This window comes from Mus caroli, unplaced genomic scaffold (genome assembly GCF_978045245.1).
Source record: "Mus caroli unplaced genomic scaffold, Mus_caroli_1 scaffold_20, whole genome shotgun sequence".
In the NCBI taxonomy this organism is placed as follows: Eukaryota; Metazoa; Chordata; class Mammalia; order Rodentia; family Muridae; genus Mus; species Mus caroli.
The window spans coordinates 15,262,041-15,284,545 of NW_028227275.1; the positions used below are offsets into that span (position 1 = coordinate 15,262,041).

General features: G+C 52.1%; 1 protein-coding gene and 1 pseudogene across 3 annotated transcripts; one reads left to right on the forward strand and one right to left on the reverse strand.

The window, feature by feature from the left end:
• Positions 1 to 8,181: 8,181 nt before the first annotated feature.
• Positions 8,182 to 8,902, reverse strand: LOC147000125 (uncharacterized; annotated as a pseudogene).
• Ldb1 (LIM domain binding 1) lies at positions 8,634 to 22,504 on the forward strand. Of its 3 annotated transcripts, none has more exons than XM_021152189.3 (11): positions 8,634 to 8,966; positions 17,532 to 17,634; positions 17,761 to 17,805; positions 17,916 to 17,991; positions 18,089 to 18,191; positions 18,334 to 18,506; positions 18,979 to 19,101; positions 19,242 to 19,325; positions 19,426 to 19,549; positions 19,762 to 19,904; positions 20,631 to 22,504. In XM_021152189.3, the coding sequence occupies exons 1-11, from the start codon at positions 8,942 to 8,944 to the stop codon at positions 20,859 to 20,861; spliced, it is 1,230 nt and encodes a 409-aa protein (XP_021007848.1). In that variant the 5' UTR covers positions 8,634 to 8,941; the 3' UTR covers positions 20,862 to 22,504. The 3 variants fall into 3 exon arrangements, with proteins under 3 accessions (XP_021007848.1, XP_021007847.1, XP_029328589.1); XM_021152188.3 differs by having other exon boundaries at positions 8,635 to 8,966; positions 19,762 to 19,910; XM_029472729.2 differs by lacking the exon at positions 8,634 to 8,966 and adding an exon at positions 14,599 to 14,855 and having other exon boundaries at positions 19,762 to 19,910.
• Position 22,505: the final 1 nt, after the last annotated feature.

A 22,505-nucleotide genomic window follows, 5' to 3' on the forward strand; every position in this document is an offset into this window, starting at 1 on the left:
ACAGAAGTACTCCCAAAGGCCAAGAAGAAAAACCTCAGAGACAGGATATCCTAACACTGGGACTTGCCATCATTTGTCTGGGTGCATGCCCACCAAAGACTGATCTGATTATACTGATGGGCAGAAGTATACTTTTGTTACTTGAAAAGAGTCTCCCCCTAGAGCTCCACTTGGTCTAGAAGTGGCCTCTTGGAACCTCTTCCCCAGCTCTCGGATTCCAGGGCTCTGTCAGCAAATCCACTTCTTTTTTTTTTTTAAAGATCTATTTATTTATTATATGTGAGTACACTGTAGCTGTCTTCAGACACTCCGGAAGAGGGCGCCAGATCTCGTTACAGATGGTTGTGAGCCACCAAGTGGTTGCTGGGATTTGAACTCTGGACCTTCGGAAGAGCAGCCGGGCGCTCTTACCCACTGAGCCATCTCACCAGCCCGCAAATCCACTTCTTAAAGAACTAGGATTGTGTTTGTTTATCTGTCTGTTTGTTTTGTTCTTTAAAGATATTTTTGTAGCCGGGCGTGGTGGCACACGCCCTTAATCCCAGCACTTGGGAGGCAGAGGCAGGTGGATTTCTGAGTTCGAGGCCAGCCTGGTCTACAGAGTGAGTTCCAGGACAGCCAGGACTATACAGAGAAACCCTGTCTTGAAAAACAAAAAACAAAAATATCTTTTTTTTTTTTTTTTGGTTTTTTGAGACAGGGTTTCTCTGTGTAGCCCTGGCTGTCCTGGTACTCACTCTGTAGACCAGGCTGGCCTCGAACTCAGAAATCCAAATCCGCCTGCCTCTGCCTCTGACTGCTGGGATTAAAGGCATGCACCACCACGCCCTGCTAAAGATTTTTTTTTTTTTTTTTTTTTGGTTTTTCGAGACAGGGTTTCTCTGTGTAGCCCTGGCTGTCCTGGAACTCACTTTGTAGACCAGGCTGGCCTCGAACTCAGAAATCCTCCTGCCTCTGCCTCCCGAGTGCTGGGATTAAAGGCGTGCGCCACCACGCCCGGCAAGATTTATTTTTTTATGTGAGTACCCTGTAGCTGTCTTCAGACACACCAGAAAAGGGCATCAGATCCCATTGTAGATGGTTGTGAGCCACCATGTGCTTACTGGGAATTGAACTCAAGACTTCTGGAAGACCAGTTAGAGCTCTTAGATGCCAAGCCAGCCCCATTAACCAAAAAAAAGCCAGGCGGTGGTTGTGCATGCCTTTAATCCCAACACTTGGGAGGCAGAGGCAGGCAGATTTCTGAGTTTGAGGCCAGCCTGGTCTACAAAGTGAGTTCCAGAACATCCAGGGCTACACAGAGAAACCCTGTCTTGAAAAACAAAACAAGGGGCTGGAGAGATGGCTCAGCGGTTAAGAGCACCGACTGCTCTTCCAGAGGTCCTGAGTTCAAATCCCAGCACCCACATGGTGGCTCACAACCATCCGTAATGGAATCTGATGCTCTTCTGGTACGACTGAAGACAGCTACAGTGTACTTACATACAGTAATAAATAAATGTTAAAAAAAAAAAAGAAAAACAAAACAAAATAAAATAAAATAAAATAAAAGCACTCACTGCTCTTCCAGAGGTCCTGAGTTCAACTCCCAGCAACCACATGTGTAATGGGATCCAATGCCCTCTTCTGGTGTGTCTGAAGACAGCTACAGTGCACTCATATAAATTAAGTAAATAAATCTTTTTTTGTTTGTTTGTTTTCGGAGACCAGGTTTCTCTGTGTAGCCCTTGCTGTCCTGGAACTCACTTTGTAGACCAGGCTGGCCTCATACTCAAAAATCCACCTGCCTCTGCCTACCGAGTGCTGGTTTTTTTTTTTTTTTGTTTTTTCAAGACAGGGTTTTTCTGTGTAGCCCTGGCTGTCCTGGCACTCACTTTGTAAACCAGGCTGGCCTCGAACTCAGAAATCCGCCTGCCTCTGCCTCCCCAGTGCTGGGATTAAAGGCGTGCGCCACCACGCCCGGCTCTGAGTGCTGGTTTTAAAGGTGTGTGCCACATGGCAGGATGTAAATAAATCTTTTAAAGAAAGGAAGGAAGGAAGGAAGGAAGGAAGGAAGGAAGGAAGGAAGGAAGGAAGGAAGGAAGGGAGGGGAAGGAAGGAAGGAAGGAAGGAAGCAAGCCAAAAATAGAGGGCTGGAGCAATGGCTAACTAGTTGAGAGAACTTGCTGTACTTGCTGAGGTCACAGACAGCATCTGCATGGTGGCTCACAAACATTCACAACTCTACTCCCAGGTAATCCAATGCTGCCTTCTGAATTCTGAAGGCACGAGATATGCAAGTGGTGCACATACATAATACGCAGATCCAGCATTCAATATTCATTTAAAAAAATCTAAAAATAAATTTATAAAAGTTTCACTGGGCAGTGGTGGCACATGCCTTTAATCCCAGCACTTGGGAGGCAGAGGCAGGTAGATTTCTGAGTTTGAGGCCAGCCTGGTCTACAGAGCGAGTTTCAGGACAGCCAGAGCTATACAGAGAAACCTGTCTCGAAAAACAAAAAAAAACAAAAAAAAAATTATAAAAGTTTTTTTTTAAAGACTTATTTATTTTATGTATGTGAGTACACTGTAGCTATACAGATGGTTTTGAGCCTTCATGTGTTTGTTGGGAATTGAATTTTTAGGACCTCTGCCTTCTCTAGTCAGCCCTGCTCGCTCAGTCCCTGCTTGCTCTGGCCCAAAGATTTTTTTTTTTATTTAAAGATTTATTTATTATATGTAAGTACACTGTAGCTGTCTTCAGACACTCCAGAAGAGGGAGTCAGATCTTGTTAAGGATGGTTGTGAGCCACCATGTGGTTGCTGGGATTTGAACTCTGGACCTTTGGAAGAGCAGTCGGGTGCTCTTACCCACTGAGCCATCTCACCAGCCCTGGCCCAAAGATTTAATCATTATTATACATAAGTACTCGGTAGCTGTCTTCAGATGCAACAGTAGAGGGGTCAGATCTCATCACGGGTGGTTGTGAGCCACCATGTGGTTGTGGTTGCTGGGATTTGAACTCCGGAGCAGTCAGTGCTCTTACCTGCTGAGCCATCTCACCAGTCCATAAAAGCTTTTTTTTTTTAAAGAGAGAGATATTAATTCACATGACATATTTTTCTTTTTTTTTTTTTAAGATTTATTTATTTATGGGGCTGGTGAGATGGCTCAGTGGGTAAGAGCACCCGACTGCTCTTCCGAAGGTCCAGAGTTCAAATCCCAGCAACCACATGGTGGCTCACAACCATCCGTAACGAGATCTGGCGCCCTCTTCTAGAGTGTCTGAAGACAGCTACAGTGTACTTACTTCAAATACAAGGCCAGCCATGACTACAGTGAATTCCAGGCTGGGCTACCTGAAAACCTATCTTAAAAAAGGCTGGGCGTGGTGGCGCACGCCTTTAATCCCAGCACTGGGGAGGCAGAGGCAGAGGCAGGTGGATATCTGAGTTCGAGGCCAGCCTGGTCTACAAAATGAGTTCTGGGACAGTCAGGGCAATACAGAGAAACCCTGTCTCGAAAAACAAAAAACAACAACAACAAAAAAAAAAAATAAAAAAAGAAGGAAGGGAGGAAGGGAGGGAGGAAGGGAGAGAGAGAGGGAGGGAGGGAGGGAGGAAGTTAATTCAGATCCTTGCACCTGGTACCACAGGCCCTCAACCCCAACCTCTCAGGAGGCTGAGGCAAGAGTCTGGGCTACATAGCAAGCTTCACTTCTGCCTGAGCCAAGCTTCAAACACTATCTAGGAAAGCAAAATTGACAGGCATGGGACACACTCAGAGGTGTCAAGGGCAGGAAAAGAGCTGTTGGTTCAAGGCAAACTTGCTCTACAGGAAGAGAGATTCTGTCTCAAACACTCCTTTGTCCAAAAAAAAAAAAAAAAAAAAAAAAAAGCTTTCCCAATGGTGCCCCTCCATCTTTGCCTCGTCCCAGGTCTACCTGCCAAGCCCTGGGACTGCTCTTTCCATTTTGGTTTGGTTTGGTTTTTTTGCTGGTGCCATAATCCCCAAGGCTGCTGGCTGTATGTCTGGTCCCTGCTGAGAAGGAAGAAGGGGTGGCCTAGCTTGCTAGCTCTGTGACCTTCAGGAAAATTTCAATTACACAAATTCTCAAGGCACGGTTCCTCGGTTCCTCTAACTGCCAAATTCCGGCCTTACCCACTCATTCAACACTTACTGAGAAGCTCATTCCTTACTGGGAAACTAAGTCACCTAGGGTGGGGGTGGAAGCATCAGGGGTAACCCTTCTAAAGAAGATAGTAAGCCGGGCGTGGTGGCGCATGCCTTTAATCCCAGCACTTGGGAGGCAGAGGCAGGCGGATTTCTGAGTTCGAGGCCAGCCTGGTCTACAAAGTGAGTGCCAGGACAGCCAGGGCTACACAGAGAAACCCTGTCTCGAAAAACCAAAAAAAAAAAAAAAAAAAAAAGAAGATAGTAAGGACACATTTCCTAGGTAGTAGGTGGTTTTGGTGTTGTTTCTTGTTTTGTTTTTATTTATTTTTATTTATTTTATTTTATTTATTTATTTATTTATTTATTTTTTGGTTTTTTTTTTCGAGACAGGGTTTCTCTGTATAGTCCTGGCTGTCCTGGAACTCACTTTGTAGACCAGGCTGGCCTCGAACTCAGAAATCTGCCTGCCTCTGCCTCCCGAGTGCTGGGATTAAAGGCGTGGGCCACCACGCCCGGCTATTTTTATTTTTATTTTTATTTTTATTTTTATTTTTTTTTGGTTTTTCGAGACAGGGTTTCTCTGTATAGCCCTGGCTGTCCTGGAACTCACTTTGTAGACCAGGCTGGCCTCGAACTCAGAAATCCGCCTGCCTCTGCCTCCCGAGTGCTGAGATTAAAGGCGTGCGCCACCACGCCCGGCTTCCGGCTATTTTTAAAAGATTTATTTTATTTTTGGGGGGAGGTTTTTTTTTTTTTTTTTTTTTTTTTTTGAGACAGGGTTTCTCTGTATAGTCCTGGCTTTCCTGGAACTCACTCTGTAGACCAGGCTGGCCTCAAACTCAGAAATTCACCTGCCTCTGCCTCCTGAGTGCTGGGATTAAAGGCATGGGTCACCGCCCGGCTTTTAAAGATTTATGTATTTATTTTATGCATGAGTACACTGTAGCTGTCCTCAGACACACTAGAAGAGGGCACTGAATAGCATTGCAGATGGTTGTGAGCCACCATGTGGTTGCTGGGATTTGAACTCAGGACCTCTGGAAGAGCAGTCATTGCTCTTGACCGCTTAGCCATCTCTCCAGCCCCCATTAATGTGGGTACCAGCAATTGAACCCTAGTCGTCTTTTTTTTTTTTTTTTTTTGGTTTTTCAAGACAGGGTTTCTCTGTGTAGTCCTGGCTGTCCTGGAACTCACTCTGTAGACCAGGCTGGCCTCGAACTCAGAAATCTGCCTGCCTCTGCCTCCCAAGCCCGGCCCCTAGTCTTTTTTTAAGAAGAGCCTGTGTGAGCCAGGGGCACACACCTTTAACTCAGGCACTGGAGAGGCAGGCGGGTCTCTAGGGCCAGCTACAGAGCCATCTCTCCAGCCATCAGCCATGTACTTTATTTATTTTTTTTTTATTCATCCTTCCACTCTTCTTTCCTAGGTCTTTTCTTGCAAGAGACCATATGCATAAAATAACTTCCTCCCCTCTAAATAAGATGTATTCAGCCCTCTGAACCCCAGGGTTTCAGAGCTGACAACAGGCAGAATTGCACGGGTTGTGGCATGTGCTCCCTACCACTGAGCTGTGTGGCCCAACCCTGACCCTCAGTGTGCTTGCTTGTGCAACATGGGCAAAAAGGAGCCCCTTCCAAAGGTCCCCGAGAACTCCAGGTGAGGGGCCCCAGCACTTGGGAGGCAGGAGCAGGAGGATCAGTGGTTCCAGGCAAGGGAGAAGCTAAGGTGGTTTGCTCTGCAAGCATGAGGATTTGAGTGTGATTCCACAGCACCTACCTAACAATGCAGATGTGGTCGGAAATGCCGGGAACCCCAGGGGTGGGGATGAACACAGCCTTGGGGCTCCACAGAGGTCAGGGTCAGCCAGCCTAGCCTAACCTGGGATCCCTACATCTCACTGTGTGACACTGGATTGTGTGAAAATTAAGATGGTTCCTGAGGAAGTATGCCAGAGGTTGACCTCTGACCTCTGCGTGCACACGTGAAACTAGGCACACATGAAACTATGCACACACGTGGGCAGGCATCATTCACACCCAAATGTACAATGTCCTTATAAAGGAGACCACAGGTGTGAACGCCCAGCAGCACAGACCCCGGTACTTGTTCACTTTTGCAGTTTGATTTTTGTCTCCTTCCTTGCATTGATCTCCACCTCACCTCCGTCCTTTCATTTCACCTTCTACACCTCCAACCTAGAAGAATCTCTCATTCAAAAGGAAGGAAGACCCCTGTAGGGTAGGCGGAAAATCCCCACAGTCCACCAGGTAGGTGATCAGAATCACCTTGGAATCTGGTCTAGCTAGTTGTTTGGAATGAGTGGCCTTAGGGGCATGTGGTCCCAGGACTGGGAGAAGGCACATTCACATTCATGGATGATAGAGATAAGGAGTCAGGGCTATCGGGCATCATGTCAAGGCTATCAAGTCAAGATATCCCCCTTCCTCTGTATCAACTCACATTCAACATCCTCCTGTCATCCTTGAAATAATCTTTACCCCCCCCCCCAAAAAAAAGGCATACTTGTACTAATGTCTATTCAGTACTACATGGGGAGAGAGGCTATGCGGGGTACACATTGTCTGGTTTGTATCTCTTCCAGCTGTAGATACCAATTACAGAGGGTAAACCCGGAAGTTCAGGGTGGGGCTGTAGGTTGTCATACAGCTCATGAGGGGTTGTGCAGGGATTCAAATCTGAGCATCCAGAACTCGGGGCTATTTGTTGCCTTAGGTCCTCTCTACTCCCTCTAGTGCTGACCTCTGAAAGAAAGTGGAAAGGAGATGGACTCTGGCAGAGGATGCTGCCAAGGAAATGCTGGTGTAGGGATGTTTTTTTTTTTTTTTGTCAAGTCCTTCTATGCCCTTGGTGGGGGTGGGGACGGGGGACGATGGCAGGCGGCGTAATCCCGAGGAGCTCCCCCTATTGTAAACACTGGGGGAGGAGTATTCTCATTCCTAGGCACGCCCTCCTTTCAATCATCAGACTCTCTCTCCTTCCTTGCTCCTTAGCCAAAAACAAAAACCAAAAAACCCTAAGGTTGGGATATGTGGTCTCATGGCACCTTAACCTCCACCTTTGTAACTCTCCCCAGGACAGTCAAGCCAGCTGTGCAAACTCCTAAGTCGGGGTAGGGAAATCAAACACCTTTTCAAACAATCCCCATTTTAGCAACAAAGGGAAGCCAATGTAACCAGTCTAGTTCAGAAACCTTAGACAGGGAATACCAGCCCAGGTCCCTAGAATCTACCTAGGGAATACACCACGAAGCTTAAGAGAAGCTAGGGCTTGGGGGACCCCCCCTCCCGGAACTCCTTCAAGCAGCTCCCCTCCTCCCTGCTAATAGGTATTTCCTGTTTATGAGGCAGCTAGGGCTGGGCTTTGGAGAAGGGATGGAAGAGTTCTTCCCTTCCATGGGTTGGGTTGAGGAGTCCTTGAGGACTGCCTGAAGGTTGGGAGGTTTCTCCCTTTGGAAGAGTGTTTCTTACACAGACTGACTGTCTAGGATGCCCCACCCCCAACCCGCGTCGCGGCCTCTGCCCCTATAGGTAGGGGGCACTGAAGGAGTAGGTTTCCTGTTCTCCACCTCCAAAACAGGGAGCTGCTTCCAGGGGGTGGAGGATGGGGGTGGGTGGGTAGAAGGCTCCAGGGCTGGCAGGAGAAAGTGGGGGAAGGGAAGTGTCTTAACTGGTGCGTCAGAGCCTGCAAGAGGAAAGGATGGCTTTGGTAGTGCTCCCCCCTCCCCAGCCTAATGGTCATACGACAGCCCTTGTGTCCCCTTGCAAAATGCGGACCTCAGGCCCTTAGGCGGGGGAGGGTGGGGTCCCTACTTAATTAACCCTTTTAGCTCTAGTCCCAACTGGTTTAGCAGGCGTGGTCTGGTTAATTTAGAAAGGGGATGAGTCTAGGGGCTGCTCTGAGAATTAGGAGAGTGCTCCTTTTCCCACCCAGCTTCGGGTGGAGCGCGCCACACAGGGTGTGTAGAATACGCCTAGGGTCTCCGCGAAGAGCACAGGCAGGGGTCAGCGCCCCATCCCTCCCGGGGGTGGAGAGAGGGTACACCTCACTACCCACCCAGGCTCCGCCTCCCCCAATCCCCGCTCCCGCTCAGCCACGCTCCCAGCCCCGCGCACCCGGAGGACGGACGCCGAGCGTGAGGCTTCGCCTCCTCCCGCTCCCCGGCGCCCGCCCTCGCCGGGGTCTCTGCCTCCGTCTCGTTTTTTAAGAGCTGCGTCACATGCATGCCGTTCCCGGGAGCGCTCCCTGCCCCTCGCCGCGCGGCGCACGCACGTCGCCGCCACCGCTCGCGCCGCGCTCGCCCGGGTCACTTTGACACGGCTCTCCCCTCCCACTACCAGGACAATTAGCATATTAATAAAGCCCGGCCCAGCCCGACTCTGGCCCGAGAGCCGGCGCCTGCGAGAGGGAGAGGACGCGCGAGCGAACGGGAGCGAGCGCGAGGGCGGCGGCGGGGAGGGCGGCGGGAGCGCACAGACACGCACACGCACACGCGCACACACGGACACACACTCCGGGGACGCACACCCGCGCGTACACACGCAGAGGCAGCTCGCCTTCCTGCCTGGCTTCCTTCCTGTCTGCTCCGCGCCTGACAGGCCCCTCGCTGCAGGCAGGGGCGGCCCGCACCGGGCAGAGGCCGGGCCGGGCCGGCGGCGCGGGCATCGGGGGCCGCGGGCAGCGGCAGCGGCTCATGCCCGGCCTGTCCCTGCGAGGGGCGGGCATCGTGACTCGGCTGGGCCCCCAGCGGCGGGCGATGTGAAGATGTCAGTGGGCTGTGCCTGTCCTGGTGAGTGGGTCTCGAGGCCGCCTGGCCCCTCCCTCCCTTTCGGCCCCCTAAACCCTGGTTTGGCGAGGATTTGTATGTGGGGGGCATCGAACGTATGGTGGGGGTCGGGGACTGTATAGAGTTAGCGGGGCCTCGATCGGGGGCGGGTTTTCTCATCTGTATAAATACGCAGCAGCCCAGCGGCACGGGAAGGGGGTGCTAAGGATGGCTTGTATTTTTTTTTTGAGGGGGGGGAGGCTAACTGGGGAGGGATGGGGGGGGACTGAAATTCCCAGAATTCCAGGGTGTTAGCCAATCAGAAGTGACTTTGGACTTTTGACCCCCCCCTCAGGTCATCGTAGAGTTCTGATTGGCTGATTTGGGTTTCCCCCCCTTCCCTGCTGTTTATTGCCTCTTACATATTTTGTGACATTCCCCCCCTCGGGCTGTTTCTTAGGATGCTGTTTGGGGGAGGAGTTGATTGGAGCCCATCTTACCCCCCCTTTAACTTTTCCTGTCTGTTGCCAGGGTAGGTTGGCCCTCCTGAGGGACAGAAAGCACTCCTAGGGGGTGTCAGATAATTGGGCCCTTGGGTCTGCTCTCTCAGTCTTCGTGGGAGGGGGAATGTAGCAGTTCCAGGTAGGCCGTGAAGTTAAGAGTGGTTTGCAGATTCGAGTTGGGAGCAATGCTTGACCCCCCCCCCCAAGTGAAAACTTGAGGACCCAAATTCAAATCACAGCCTTCTCTAACAGGTATCAGATCTTGCCAGGGAACACCTGTGTCTGAGAGTGTCTTGAGATTTTTCTCGTAGGGTCGGGGTATAGGCCACAAGTGCTAGGAGGGAACATATGAGCCATGTGATGGGAGAGGTAGTCTAAAGAGAATCCCAGAATATAGTCGGTCCCCTTCTTTATAATTCTGTGTCCTCAAACTGGCCTTCCTTCCAGGATAGAGGCAGCTTTCTCTAGAAAGCCAGTGGTCAGTGTCCTGGGTCTAGCCTGGCTGGATCTCTTGCCCCTCTGTACGGCCTGTATTCTGAGAAGCCTAAACTTATGAGCTAGGACCCCGCCCCCCCCCCGCCGTACCCCCCCACCCCAACATTCATACAAATACACAATCCCCCAGGGAAGCTGCTGGTGCAGAATCTTTGGAAATCACGTGACCCTGGCCAAGTTGGACTGGGTTGGGCCCACACTTCAAGTGGCTGCTGTGGCTGACATTTTAGGGGCATAGGGCCCAGGAGGAGGGATAGGAAAGCCTGAGGATCCTGGACTATCCGGGTGTGGGAATCCCTGGCTCCTGCTGCAGAGGGTGGAGAAGAGGAGGAGAGAAAAGCTTGCCAAGCTGGAATCCTGCCTAGCTTCATAGCCTTCCCACCAATTTGACTTGTGTGTTTGTGTGTGTGTGTTTTCGCTTTTACAATTTGGCCAATGCTAGACAAGGTAGTTCATGCTCTTAGCCCAACCGGTGGGTCCTTTCCTTACAACGTCATATATGAAAACCCAAAGTAAGGCAGGGCTTTAAACAAGCTAGTGGGCTGAAACTTAATTTTTTTTCCCCCTCGAAGACAGGGCTTCTCTGTGTAACAATCCTGGTTATCCTGGAACTTGTCCTGTAGACCAGGAACTGCAGGGCTCGAACTCAGAGAACCACCTGCCTCTGCCTCCTGAGTGCTGGGATTCAAGGCATGCGCCAACCACCGCCTGGCCGAAACTTAAATTTTTATTCGTAGAGGTTTTATGTGGAGAAGTTGCCAGGCTGGGAGAAGATGGGAGATTGGTCCTGGAATTGGGGCAAAGTACCTGCATGCATTAGTGGGAAGAGACTTTGTGGCTAATATGGAGACAGGAAGAGGACCCATGCCCAGAAGTGTGTGTGTAGGAGACTTCGGTCAGTGTCCCAAAACTCACTGTCTGTATGTCTGGTAGCTTGGCAGAGAGAGAGAGAGAGGGAAAGAGGGAGAGAGAGAGAGGAGAAGAGAGAAGGAGGGAGGGGGGAAAATGGTTGAATCTTTTTCTTGATTATGAAGAAGTCTGACAGACTGATATCTTGTTGAATGGATGGACAGTAGACTTCAAGAGGAGACCACGTGGGAAAGGGCTTAAAGAGAGGCCTGGGGGCGGAGAATGGTAGGAGTTGGGGTGAGGAGGGGAGGACCAGGCTTGCACGAATGGCTGAATGGGTTAAGAAGAGCACATGTTTCACCCGACCAAGGGCATTCTGGCAGCATACAGCAGGTTAGGTCTGAGGTCCACCACCACCCTGAGCGCTGAGCAGTCCTGGGGCCTAGGCACTTTGGCAGGCTGTCTGCCTGTCTGCCTGCCTGCCTGCCTGCTTGCCTGCTTGCCTGCCTGAGTCTCTCCTTTGTGCTCTGCTGTCTCTGGGCTCCTCCTCCTCCCCCAGCCCGACAGAGAGACAGCACATGCCCCACACATGTGACTGAGGGAAGCCAGAGCACACACAGCCACACAAATGCACACGCAGAAACACCACAAGGTTCACATGCACACACCCCTCCAGCCCCCCTGTCTCGCCCCTACGATGAAGAGCATCTTGGGGCTAACTGACTAGAAGACAGGGACAAGCCTTTCTAAGGAGCATCTGTCTCCAGGAGCAGGATGCTGAGGGGCTGAGACCTGTCTAGGGCAGCGTGTAGCTAGCTCAGAAGGGTTAAGGCAGGGAGAAGAAGGGGGAGGGGAGGAGGCAGCAGTGGTGGCGGCTGGGAGCCAGGAGAGGAGGATGGCAGAGCGCCAGGCCAACGGGAGGCCGGGCACAGACAAAGGAAGGGGGGCAGGCACACTGGAGGCCTGGGTCAGGGGCCCGGGCAGGGGGCAGTGCTGGTACCTCATACTGTGGGCTGCTTTTCTTTGAGCCCCCACCTCTAGAAGTACTCATAGGCCTCTCTCCCCTTTGTCATTCTTTGTTGCCCCCCAGCCCCCATAACAATTTTTAGGGCCTTCTGACATAGACTTCTGACTAGGTGCCTTTGGCTGGACCTCTTCTGCCCTGTGCTCTGGGGGAACTGGGTCAGAGCAGGAGCAGACTTGCTACAGAAAAGGAACTGAGAGCCCTTTGAATGATAGGTCTGAGTCTTGATACATCTTGGTGCTTAAGGGCTCCTCTCTCGGGGAAGAGGGGAGGCCCCTTGTGGCTCCTGTCTGACTAGGCAGGCAGGATGGGGGGTACTGAGCTCTGCCTGGGGGCAAGAGCACACTCTCTTCCCCCATCCCTATGTGGACAGTCATTTGAAGCCCGGAGGGGGAGGGAATGGACTGGCTGCAGGGCTCCAGGAGAGAGGGTTTACAAGTCCTGCTTTCCAGCCTCAGGCCCTCTGGCTCATTTGCTCTGTTGATATTTGTATATATGATCCTCTGTGCTCATGTCCACGTGTGTCTGTGTGTGCACTCAGGTGATGCCTGCCAACACACTTGGGGAAGTTTGTGTTTTTTTGCTGAGGCTGATTTTGAACTCCTTGTTCTTCCCCCAGCCTCTACCTTCTGAGTGTTGGTGTTACCCAGGTCCACGTGCTCCATTTCTGTATGTGTTTATTTTAAGACAGGGTCTCACTCTGTGGCCCTGTCTGTCCTGGAACTTGTTGTTTAGACCAGGCTGGCCTCGAACTCACAGTGCTGGGATTAAAGGCTTGTGCCACCACATCCAAAAACATGTATTTATTTTTGAAATGGTCTCTCCATACGGCTGAGGCTAGCCATGGGACTCTGTGTAGTCCAGGCTGTTCTCAAACTCATCGAAATCTTTCGACCTCAGCTTCCCAGAGTTCTGTGCTTCCAGGTGCTTTCACTCTGTCCAGATCCGTTTGGAATGTTTAAAGGCACAAATGACAGGCATTACTGTGTTGGTGGAGTGTTTCTTATTTCAGAGTTGGGAATCTAAAACTTCAATCTAAAAAGAATGTCTTCTATCCTGGTTGTATGCTGTCTATTGCAGGTTCTGGCTAAAATGGCATAGATTTCAATGTTTGTGAAAGCTGGGGTATAGCATATGAGCAGGCTCATATATATATATATATATATATATATATATATATGTGATAGAGAATGGAGTATGTGTTCCAGGGAAGATGGGGTATGGAGAATGTCTGCATAACAGTTGATTAGGATATCCGTGTTACAGTGTTTCCAGATTTAGCAAATAACAACACAGTGTTGGTGTGTAAGGTCAGGATACATGCATAGTCCTAGTTCCTTTATAGATAGAAGCTGGGGGCTTAACTACCTCTGTATTTGTCTACACGTGCCTCTCTGGGCTATGGGTGTATTGAGGGTTTAAGGAGTGTGTGTATCAGACATTGGTTGATGGAAGTGCAAGCTGTGTTTATGCACGGAACATGTTTACAGAACCAAGTGCAATCGTATCGTTTTCTTGCTTCTGTGAGTATGCCATGAAAAATCCCGTCCGTGGAGATTGTGCGTGGATATATATATATAGTAGGGCAGTAGGGGACGGGGACACACTCACATGGCAATGGATGAAAGTAGGGGGCCTTCCTCAAGTGCTGCCTGCCTGTGCTTGTGTTTCCGTTTCCTGTCTGAAGTAGACTTCTACCGAATTTTCAGAAGTATCTCCTCCCCTAGGAAGAGAGATCTGAAGCAAGCCCTATCGCACTAACCAAAAATACCTGGGGTAGTGAGCAGGATTCTACAGTCTCTTTTAAGGGCCCCGCTGTAGATAGACCCTTGGATAGGCAAGTTTGCCCTCCTTACCCTGACAGCACCACTTTCTCTAGCATCCACGTGGCTTCAGGGGTGGTGTCCAGGAAGGGTGTTCCCTAGAAAGGGGATCTAATCCAGGGCTTGGGACTTGGTTGGGTTTGTGGCAGGGAAGCCTGGAGTGTCCAGGCTTTTTTCTAGTATTTACAAGCTGAACTCAAAATGTGGGTGCGTCAAAAGTAAACCTCCAAGCATCCCACTTAGCTAGCTCCTCTTGGATTTCTCCAGAGTGGCAGCTCAGGCCGGCCTTTAAACCCAAGACATCTGGGGGAGGTTTAGCTGACTAGGTGAAGATATTAAGAGTCTGCGGAGACCAACACCTCCCTTCACCCCTGCCTGTGGCTCTGGAGGGTACGTTTCGCTGCTCGTCTCCCCCGACCTCCCCTCGGTTGGTTCAGGTCTCCCGTAGCCCGATCCCTTCAATCCCCAGTCCCCCGGTCTCGATCTCTTTTGTTTTTCTCAGCAGTCCCTCCTCGCTCCCTCCCTCCGCCCGCTCTTCCTCCTCGCTCGCGGGGAGGGGGCGGGGCCGGCGGGGCAGCTCCACCCTCCGCCCGCCCTGGGGCCTCCTTCGGAGAGAGGCTCGGAGAGCGAGCGAGCGAGCGAGCGAGCGGGGAGGAGAGAGAGGGAGGGAGGAGGGAGAGAAAGGGAGAAAGGAAGGAGCAGGCGGGCGCTGCGTGTGTCTGAGTGTGCCAGTGCGAGTGAGTGTGAGTGCCGGGCCCTGCCTCTGCCGCCTCCCCTGCAGAGGGGCCCGGTGGCCTAGGGAGGGCGGGCGGGCTGCTTGGAGGCAGAGGCAGCGAGAGGCGGCGGCGGGCAGAGCCGAGGAGGAGGAGGAGGAGAGAGGAAAGAGCCGAGCAGCCATTGTTGAGGGAAACCTTGCAAACAAAGAAGGCTCCGGACTCCCCGCGGCCCCCCGCCCCCCAGGCCGGCCCCCCGGCCCCCAGCCCCCGGCCCAGTGGCCATTGTAACTTTCCCCCCGGGCTGTGGACCCCGCGGGGCGGGCGGAGGCTGTGCATGCGAGTCTTTGTGCGGCCTGCGGAGTGGAGCTCCCAGCCAGACCGGCCTGTCCCACTCGGGACATGAGCTGCTGAAGTTGGCTCCACCTTAGTCCTCACCCTTGCCAGGGTCCCTGAGGACTTCCAGGCGCTCCCCGCACCTCCCCTGACCCCCTCAGTTCTCCCAGGTAAGTCTGGACACCTTAAAAGCTTGTCGGGGTGGGCAAAAGGCCCTCTGTCTAGCCCAGGCCTGGTACGTTGGCAGGGGGAGAAGTGCCTCAGCTCTTAGCGTGGGGGCTACAAACGTGCTGACCCATGGTCAGCCCCGAAAGGGAGGAGGCCTGCCTGCAGGTTAGTCTCGTTACCATGGAAATGCCCAACTGGAGGTACCCTCAGCCCCAACCTCAGCAAAGTTTGCTAGTTCTGAGCTCTTCTTCTTTTCAACCCCTTCCTAAAGGCTTCCAGACCGTTAAGGGGCAGGTGTTGACCCTAGCAGTGGAAGACACACTTCCTTCACTCCTACCCCCACCTTGGTCCTTGTATTCCTCCTACCGTGGACAGGCAGCAACAGGGACAGATGGTCAGGGTGATGTCCCTCCCCCCTTCTCACTCCCAGCCCCTTGGGCTGGAGCTACGGAGAGTTGCTAAGGCTCTTGGAGAGATGCTGAGTTTGTGTCCATTCACTTGAGGTGTAAATAGAGGCTCCAGCGTCTGGGCTTTAGCTCCCCAGAACTTTTAACCTAGCCCCCAACAATGCCCGTAAGGAATTCTGCTGTCTTGTTTTCTTTCTTTTCAAGTTTTTGAGCTGAGGCATCTCTTCAGGAGGCCCAGAAATTCAGGGTGGAGGAAGTTAGGACAAGAAGAGATGAGGGCCAATTCTGAGGAAGCCGACTCTTGGGTTCACTACCTAGGCTTGGCCCTGGGGCTACATAAGTTCCAACTTTCTGTTGAGTGGAAGAGTCTCGGGGGGGGGGGGGGCTGAGTAGAGACTGTGATTTTCCTGAAACACGGGTTCAGTCCAGGACTAGCCTGTTAAAAACAGTGTGAGAAGTGCTTACTGAGTGTGGGGACCTGGCCCTGTGAGAGCTCTGCATAAGATGAGGGCCTTTTGTGGGCACCCTGTGACTGCCCGGGGGCTGCTGGGTTCCAGCCCTCGGTAGGCGTGTTGGGGCGAGCTGAAGGTGGAAGCCTGCTAGGCAGGATGAGGCGCACGCATGTGCGGGCACACACAAGCTCTGGCACCTTGTGAGACTGTAGTTCGGGCCCCTCTGGGACCCCCCTTTTGCCCACGTTGTCATGGGGCCCCTGGAGAGAAAATTAAATGGCACATGTTGGCACAGGGTCTTCCTTTGTCTCTTTCCCCTCAGGAGGAAAAAAGATTTTATGTTTAAATTAGGGGGCAGGGCTCAGATGCAGCCAATACAGGTAGCCTTCAAAGTATAATCAAGTTTTAGGGGTAACGAAAGGCCAGAGCCTTCGAGACTGTGCCTCGGTTTCCCCTCTTTTCTGGTGGGGAGGGGAAGAATAGGGTTGCCTGGGTAACTGGCTCCTATCCAAATACGAATTTAACTGTGGCAGTCAGAAACTTAGTATGTCAGGAAGTATATATGCTGCTTCACAGAGTGGAGGAGGGGCGCCCCTGCACATGCCCATGTATACCACAGAGACCTCTGTCTAGTTAGTGTTTGCCTCCTGGACTGAGCTCCTGGGTCTTTGCTTCTTTCCCAGGCTTCTCTGTGTGTTCCCTTTGTAAGTCAAATGCTGTCTAGTAGAGGCTCAGCTGACCTTCCCACCTTAGGTCTCAAAAGAAAAAGCGTTAGACTTTGAGTTTCTGGTGTGGAAACAATACTCTACCCCTTCTAGGTGTGGGTATGGGGGCTGGGCTGATAAGGGAGTGGCTGTTGGTGGGGAGGCCAAAAGCTCAACTGTTTATCTGGTGGGCCGCACCCAACAGGCACGCCAGCCCCCCTTATCTTTCTATCCCTTGCCCTCCTGAGACCCTGCAGGGTAGCGGAAGAACTGAGAATTCCCTAAATCCCTCTGCCCCCACCTTGGTCGCTAGGACACACAATTAAAGAGGGATCAGAGGTTAGGATATGGGAACTAGATCTAGGCTCAGGTCCTAGTTTGGCTGGGTCCTACTAATGGTGTGTTCTTGGCAAGTCTCTTTGGAACCCTCAGTTGCTGTGTCTTAAAAAAACGGGAATATTATTGTCAATCCCTGCTGCCTCATAAAATTATCAGGATTGAATGAAGTTCTGAAGCTGAAAAGGAAGATTTGCCAGGATTGTAATCTTTCTGTCGGTCCTTCTTCTGTGTCACGGTGTTTCTTCCTCGCTTCCGTTCATCCCTTCGTTTCGTCCGGGCTCAGCCAGAGCCGCAGGATCTTGAGTGTGAACTGGAAGTAGGGCTCAGTACTCCCAGCTTGCTCACTCCATCCTTCCTTTCTCTAAAGTTTTGTTTTATTTTTAATTATAGTGGGGAGGGGTATTAGACTAAATGCAAACAAGTGTAGGTACCCGCAGAGGCCAGAAGAGGGCGTCATTTCCCTGGGAACTGGAGTGACCTAGGTTATGAGTAGCCCGATAGGCTGGAAACCAAACTGAAGTCCTCAGATAGAGTAAGCAGTTCACACTCTTACTCCTGGGCCAGCTCTCCAGCCCCAGTCCCAGTCTCTTAATAAGATGGGAGCTAGATTTTGAAGGGGTGAGAGGTGATCCTTAGAGTAGCCCCCTCCTCTAGTTTACCACTGTCTGGTAACCAGGCCAGAGACTCCAGAAGACCAGCTCTTTTCTATACAGTCTAGCAGGCTTCCAGAGGACCTCCCAAGGAGCTCAGGCGAGCTGTGCTGTTCTCTCTGCTAGGTTGTTCCTCAAAGTCATTCAAGCTGTACTCGCCGAAGGAGCCCCCGAACGGCAACGCCTTCCCTCCCTTCCACCCCGGCACCATGCTGGATCGGGATGTGGGGTGAGTTCTTTCCTTCTTCCTGGTCCTCATTAGACAGGAAACTGCCTGGAAAGGGACAGGAATGTTCTGGCCTTCTGCGGTAATTTCTCTTCCACTGTGACTCTCATCATCTCTTTCCTCACACAGCCCAACTCCCATGTACCCACCTACATACCTGGAGCCTGGGATCGGGTAAGTGGAGCGCAGCTAGCCAGAAAGCGAATTTTCCTCTGCATGCGTCTGAGCAGAGAGGGGAGGAACAGCACGGCTCAGCCACTGACCTCAGTTCCTTCCCTCCCCAGGAGGCACACACCATATGGTAACCAAACCGACTATAGAATATTTGAGCTTAACAAACGGCTACAGAACTGGACAGAGGTATGGCAGAGGAAGTGAAGACTTGGGGAGCGGGGTCCAGATGAGCACCCCTGTGGGATATCTTACCACACACATACTCATCTCTGGGTTTCTTCAGGAGTGTGACAATCTCTGGTGGGATGCTTTCACAACTGAGTTCTTTGAGGATGACGCCATGTTGACCATCACTTTCTGCCTGGAGGATGGACCAAAGAGATATAGTGAGTGCCCTCTGTGGGAGACAGTGTTACGCCTTCTCTGTAGTTTGTGAGTCTGGAAGTGTGAAGGGGTAGGTCTTGGTCCTTTTTCTCTTCCACTGTGAGACGTATCTCTGTCCTGAAAAAATTTGTCCCATCTCTATAGCCATTGGCCGGACCCTGATACCACGCTACTTCCGAAGCATTTTTGAGGGGGGTGCCACGGAGCTGTACTACGTGCTCAAACACCCCAAGGAGGCATTCCATAGCAACTTCGTGTCCCTCGACTGTGACCAGGGCAGCATGGTGACCCAGCATGGCAAACCCATGTTTACCCAGGTCAGCGAACCAGCAGGATAGGGAGCCCCAACATGGGCTCCAGCGGTTTCCCCAAGGAGGCGTGGCATAATGGGAGGCAGCCAGATGAGAAGGGAGAGCAGATAGAGCAGCCAGCCGATATCTGTTTAGTTTGTTCATGTCAGTTTTCTGGGCCCCGAGGTATATGGTGAACGAGAGCCTGCCCTCATAGAGCGTGTAGCAGATGGGGTTTTCTCTGGCTTCTTGGGAACAGGAAGAGGTTCTGTTAATTTTTCCTATGGTGTGTAAGTATATGTGAGTGTGTAAAGGCCAGGTGTGACAGGTGTATGGGGCGGGGGTATGCTGCGACAGTTATGCACCCAGATACACACACAGGTAGCAGAAGTGTATGCAGGGGGAGAGCTGTAACATTTGTGTGTGTGTGTGTGTGTGTGTGTGTGTGTGTGTGTGTGTGAAAGAGGGCAGGAATATGATACGACAAACCCATCCCCAGGTGTGTGTGGAAGGCCGGTTGTACCTGGAGTTCATGTTTGACGACATGATGCGGATAAAGACGTGGCACTTCAGCATCCGGCAGCACAGAGAGCTCATCCCCAGAAGTATCCTGGCCATGCACGTGAGTTGTGGGCAGGACCTGAGATCGGGGGAGGCTGGCTGCAGCAGGCTTGAGTGGCTGTGCTGTGCTTAGAGAGATGGGTTTGATGGTAGCCCTTTCGCTCAGCTAACCTGATGCCACTGCCCTTCCTCCTCCTCTAGGCCCAGGACCCCCAGATGCTGGATCAGCTGTCCAAAAACATTACCCGGTGTGGGCTGTCCAATTCCACCCTCAACTACCTCCGAGTAAGTCTCTGATGACCCCAGTGTTGTCCCAGCCTCTCTTATCTGAGCTCCAGGTCTCTCTTCCCCTTAGAGTCTAACCCTCCTTCTGGCCTACCCCCAGCTCTGTGTGATACTGGAGCCCATGCAGGAACTCATGTCCCGCCACAAGACCTACAGCCTCAGCCCCCGAGACTGCCTCAAGACCTGCCTCTTCCAGAAGTGGCAGCGAATGGTAGCGCCTCCCGGTGAGTCCCTTGCCCCAGCCCTTAACAGGCTCTTGATGGGACAGACGCCTGAGGCTGTAGCTTTTATCTCCTGACATGAATTTCCCTCCGCTCCTTTCTTACTCCTTGGACTACAAGGCTGAGAACAGGGTAAAGGTGGGCATCTGAGGAATGGGAATGGAGAACAGGGGTCCAGGGCCCTCTCCCACCTGAGTCTTCTCTCTCTGGCACAGCGGAGCCCGCACGACAGCAGCCCAGCAAACGGAGGAAACGGAAGATGTCAGGGGGTAGCACCATGAGCTCGGGGGGTGGCAACACCAACAACAGCAACAGCAAGAAGAAGAGCCCAGCCAGCACCTTCGCTCTCTCCAGCCAGGTACCTGTAAGCATCTCGGCTTTCTTCTCTTCTGGGCTGCCCCACTGCTCACCCCTGACCCCTGTCTGAGCCTGAGCTTACTAGCAGGCATAGAAACAAAGACAGTTCCTCATGTGCTCTAGAGCCAGCATGACCTGACTCCTTCCACTGATGAGAGAATCTTTGCCAGGCACATGCACGCTTGGCTGTGATCACTCACAACAAGCTCAGCCATGGGTACCCAGAGCATGGGACAGAATCAGCTGTGAGAATGAACATAAGATGTTCAGAGCAGATTCTGTGTGGCAGACACATACCATCAGAATCCACACACTGATAGAAGGCTCTGCAGAGTTGGGTGTTGCATATTATAGAATACATGCACATTTGTACACATACACACAGTCACCTTCACTTTTTATCTGTTCACACTTACATATATGAACAGAAGTTTAAGGGTCCCCTCAAATGTGAGGGAGATGCATTAGGGAGCCAGGGGAGTGAAAGGATATTTCTTTCCAGAATCCAATGGGTAGGGGCTAAAGGCTTTGAAGCTCTGGAGTCCTTTTGTGGGAAGGAATCCAGGAGCTGAGGGTGTCCGGAGTTGGGATTTTAAGCTTGGGTGTGAAGAGGGGGCGGGGTGTTGAGCTTCTAGTGGGGAGGGTGTGGGGGCTTCAGGGATATCTGCTGCCCTGGGTCGGGCGAGCCCCTGCCCCGATTATGTTTGGGGACCTCCGCCACTCTCAGGATGTGATGGTGGTGGGGGAGCCCACCCTGATGGGCGGGGAGTTCGGGGACGAGGACGAGAGGCTCATCACCCGGCTGGAGAACACCCAGTTTGACGCGGCCAACGGCATTGACGACGAGGACAGCTTTAACAACTCCCCTGCACTGGGCGCCAACAGCCCCTGGAACAGCAAGCCTCCATCCAGCCAAGAGAGCAAATCGGAGAATCCCACGTCACAGGCTTCCCAGTGAAGGCCCTACCATGGCCTGAAGGCTCTACCACGGCCACCCAGCGCCACCCAGCGCTCTGCCTGCCTACCCCTCACAGCTCCAGGGAGCAGAAGACGGAATGAAGAGACTGGGCGTCTGAAATGGGCAACCTCCATCCACCCACTTCAGGGAGGGACTGGACTCGCTGGGGGCAGGAGCCAAGATTTGCCCCCCAGTTGCCCTGGGCTGGGCCTGGCCCCTGCAGAGCCTTTTGGGGGAAGGGGGTACTCATGTGGATGCCTGTGTGGACCCTGGGCCTCTGAGAAATGTCCCGACCCTCCTCTCCCCAGGGCATTTGCCCTCGTTCTTACCCCAGGTTCTGGGCGCCTCATCTTCCTGATTTCTCCCTTGGATCCTGGGGTTTATACCTACAGCCCTTAGGGACTAAATGTTGGGGCTGTGGTTGAATGCCCTTCCCCTAGGTGGCTGTCAACAGAGGGTAAAATTCTGGGCTCCTCCCTTTTGCCACTTACCCAGCTCCAAGTTTTTAAAAAAATAATATTATTAAAAATGTAAATTAAAAAAAAATTACTCATGTTCCCCTATTCCCCTGTTGAAAAATCCAGTTTCCTCCCTCCTTCTGACGGATGGAGGGCCTAGGGCCCGGGTGGGGGCAAGCATTGGGCAGGGGAGTACACACACAGTTGTATACAGTTTGAGCCGCGCTTCAGGACAAGGAGTCTTCGCCACCTCTCTTCTCTTTCCCTCCGGGTGATGAGTTTTGGAGCATGTCATTGATTGGGGGTGGGATCATTGGTGACCACATCTTTTGACAACCCCCTCCTGTCTGTCTCCCCAGCCTCCAGGGCTCTGGCCTGGCCTCCTGGTCCTGGAAGTCCCTCTAGCCCCACCCCTCCACAGTGTGTATTTTTACAGTCCTCTACTAGAGCAGCTGTTTCGGATGGGTGGGGAGGTTCCCTCCCTCGGGGAGCACAGAGGGAAGGGAGCTGCTTTGTTTGTCGCTGTGTTTTTTGTCTCAGTGTCAGGAATAGGATGAGAGGACTTTGTCCCCTCCACTCCAGAACTCTCCTCTCCCAGCCTTTCAAACTGCATCCAGCCCTAACCTCTCTGAGGGCAGGGAGCCATAAGGCCACCCAGCTTAAGCCCTTCAGGGAGAGAAAGGCCTCTATCTCCCCCACACCCCCAACTGAAGCAGACATGCCTCTCCCCATGTCCCCTTCAATGGAGGAGCAGCAGCCTCCGCTCCAGTTCCTAGTTGGAGCCTGTGGAGGCTCAGGGTGAGGCGAGGAGAGGGCAAGAGCAGGGTTCTCGGGCTCATGGCTCTGCCGCCTCTTCCTGTGGGCAGTCCCAGGGTGTGTGGGGGCCTGCTCTCCCCCCATTCTCCCTTTTGGATTATTGGGTCCTTTGGGCCAGCCACTTTTGGGAGGATGCTCTCCGGAGCCAAAGGAAAGGGTGAGGTGAAGTTGGATGTCCCATCCCCGCTTTTTCCCCCTCATCTTGCCTTTTTTTCTTTTTTTTTCCATTTTTCTTTTTTTTTTTCCTTTATTTTTCTTTCTTTTCTTTTTTCTTTTTCTTTTTCTTTTTCTTTTTTTTTTCTTTTTTTTTTTTTTTTTGCCACTTGAGTCATGTATGGTACCAATCAATAAAGAGACTTTTTGGGTTGAG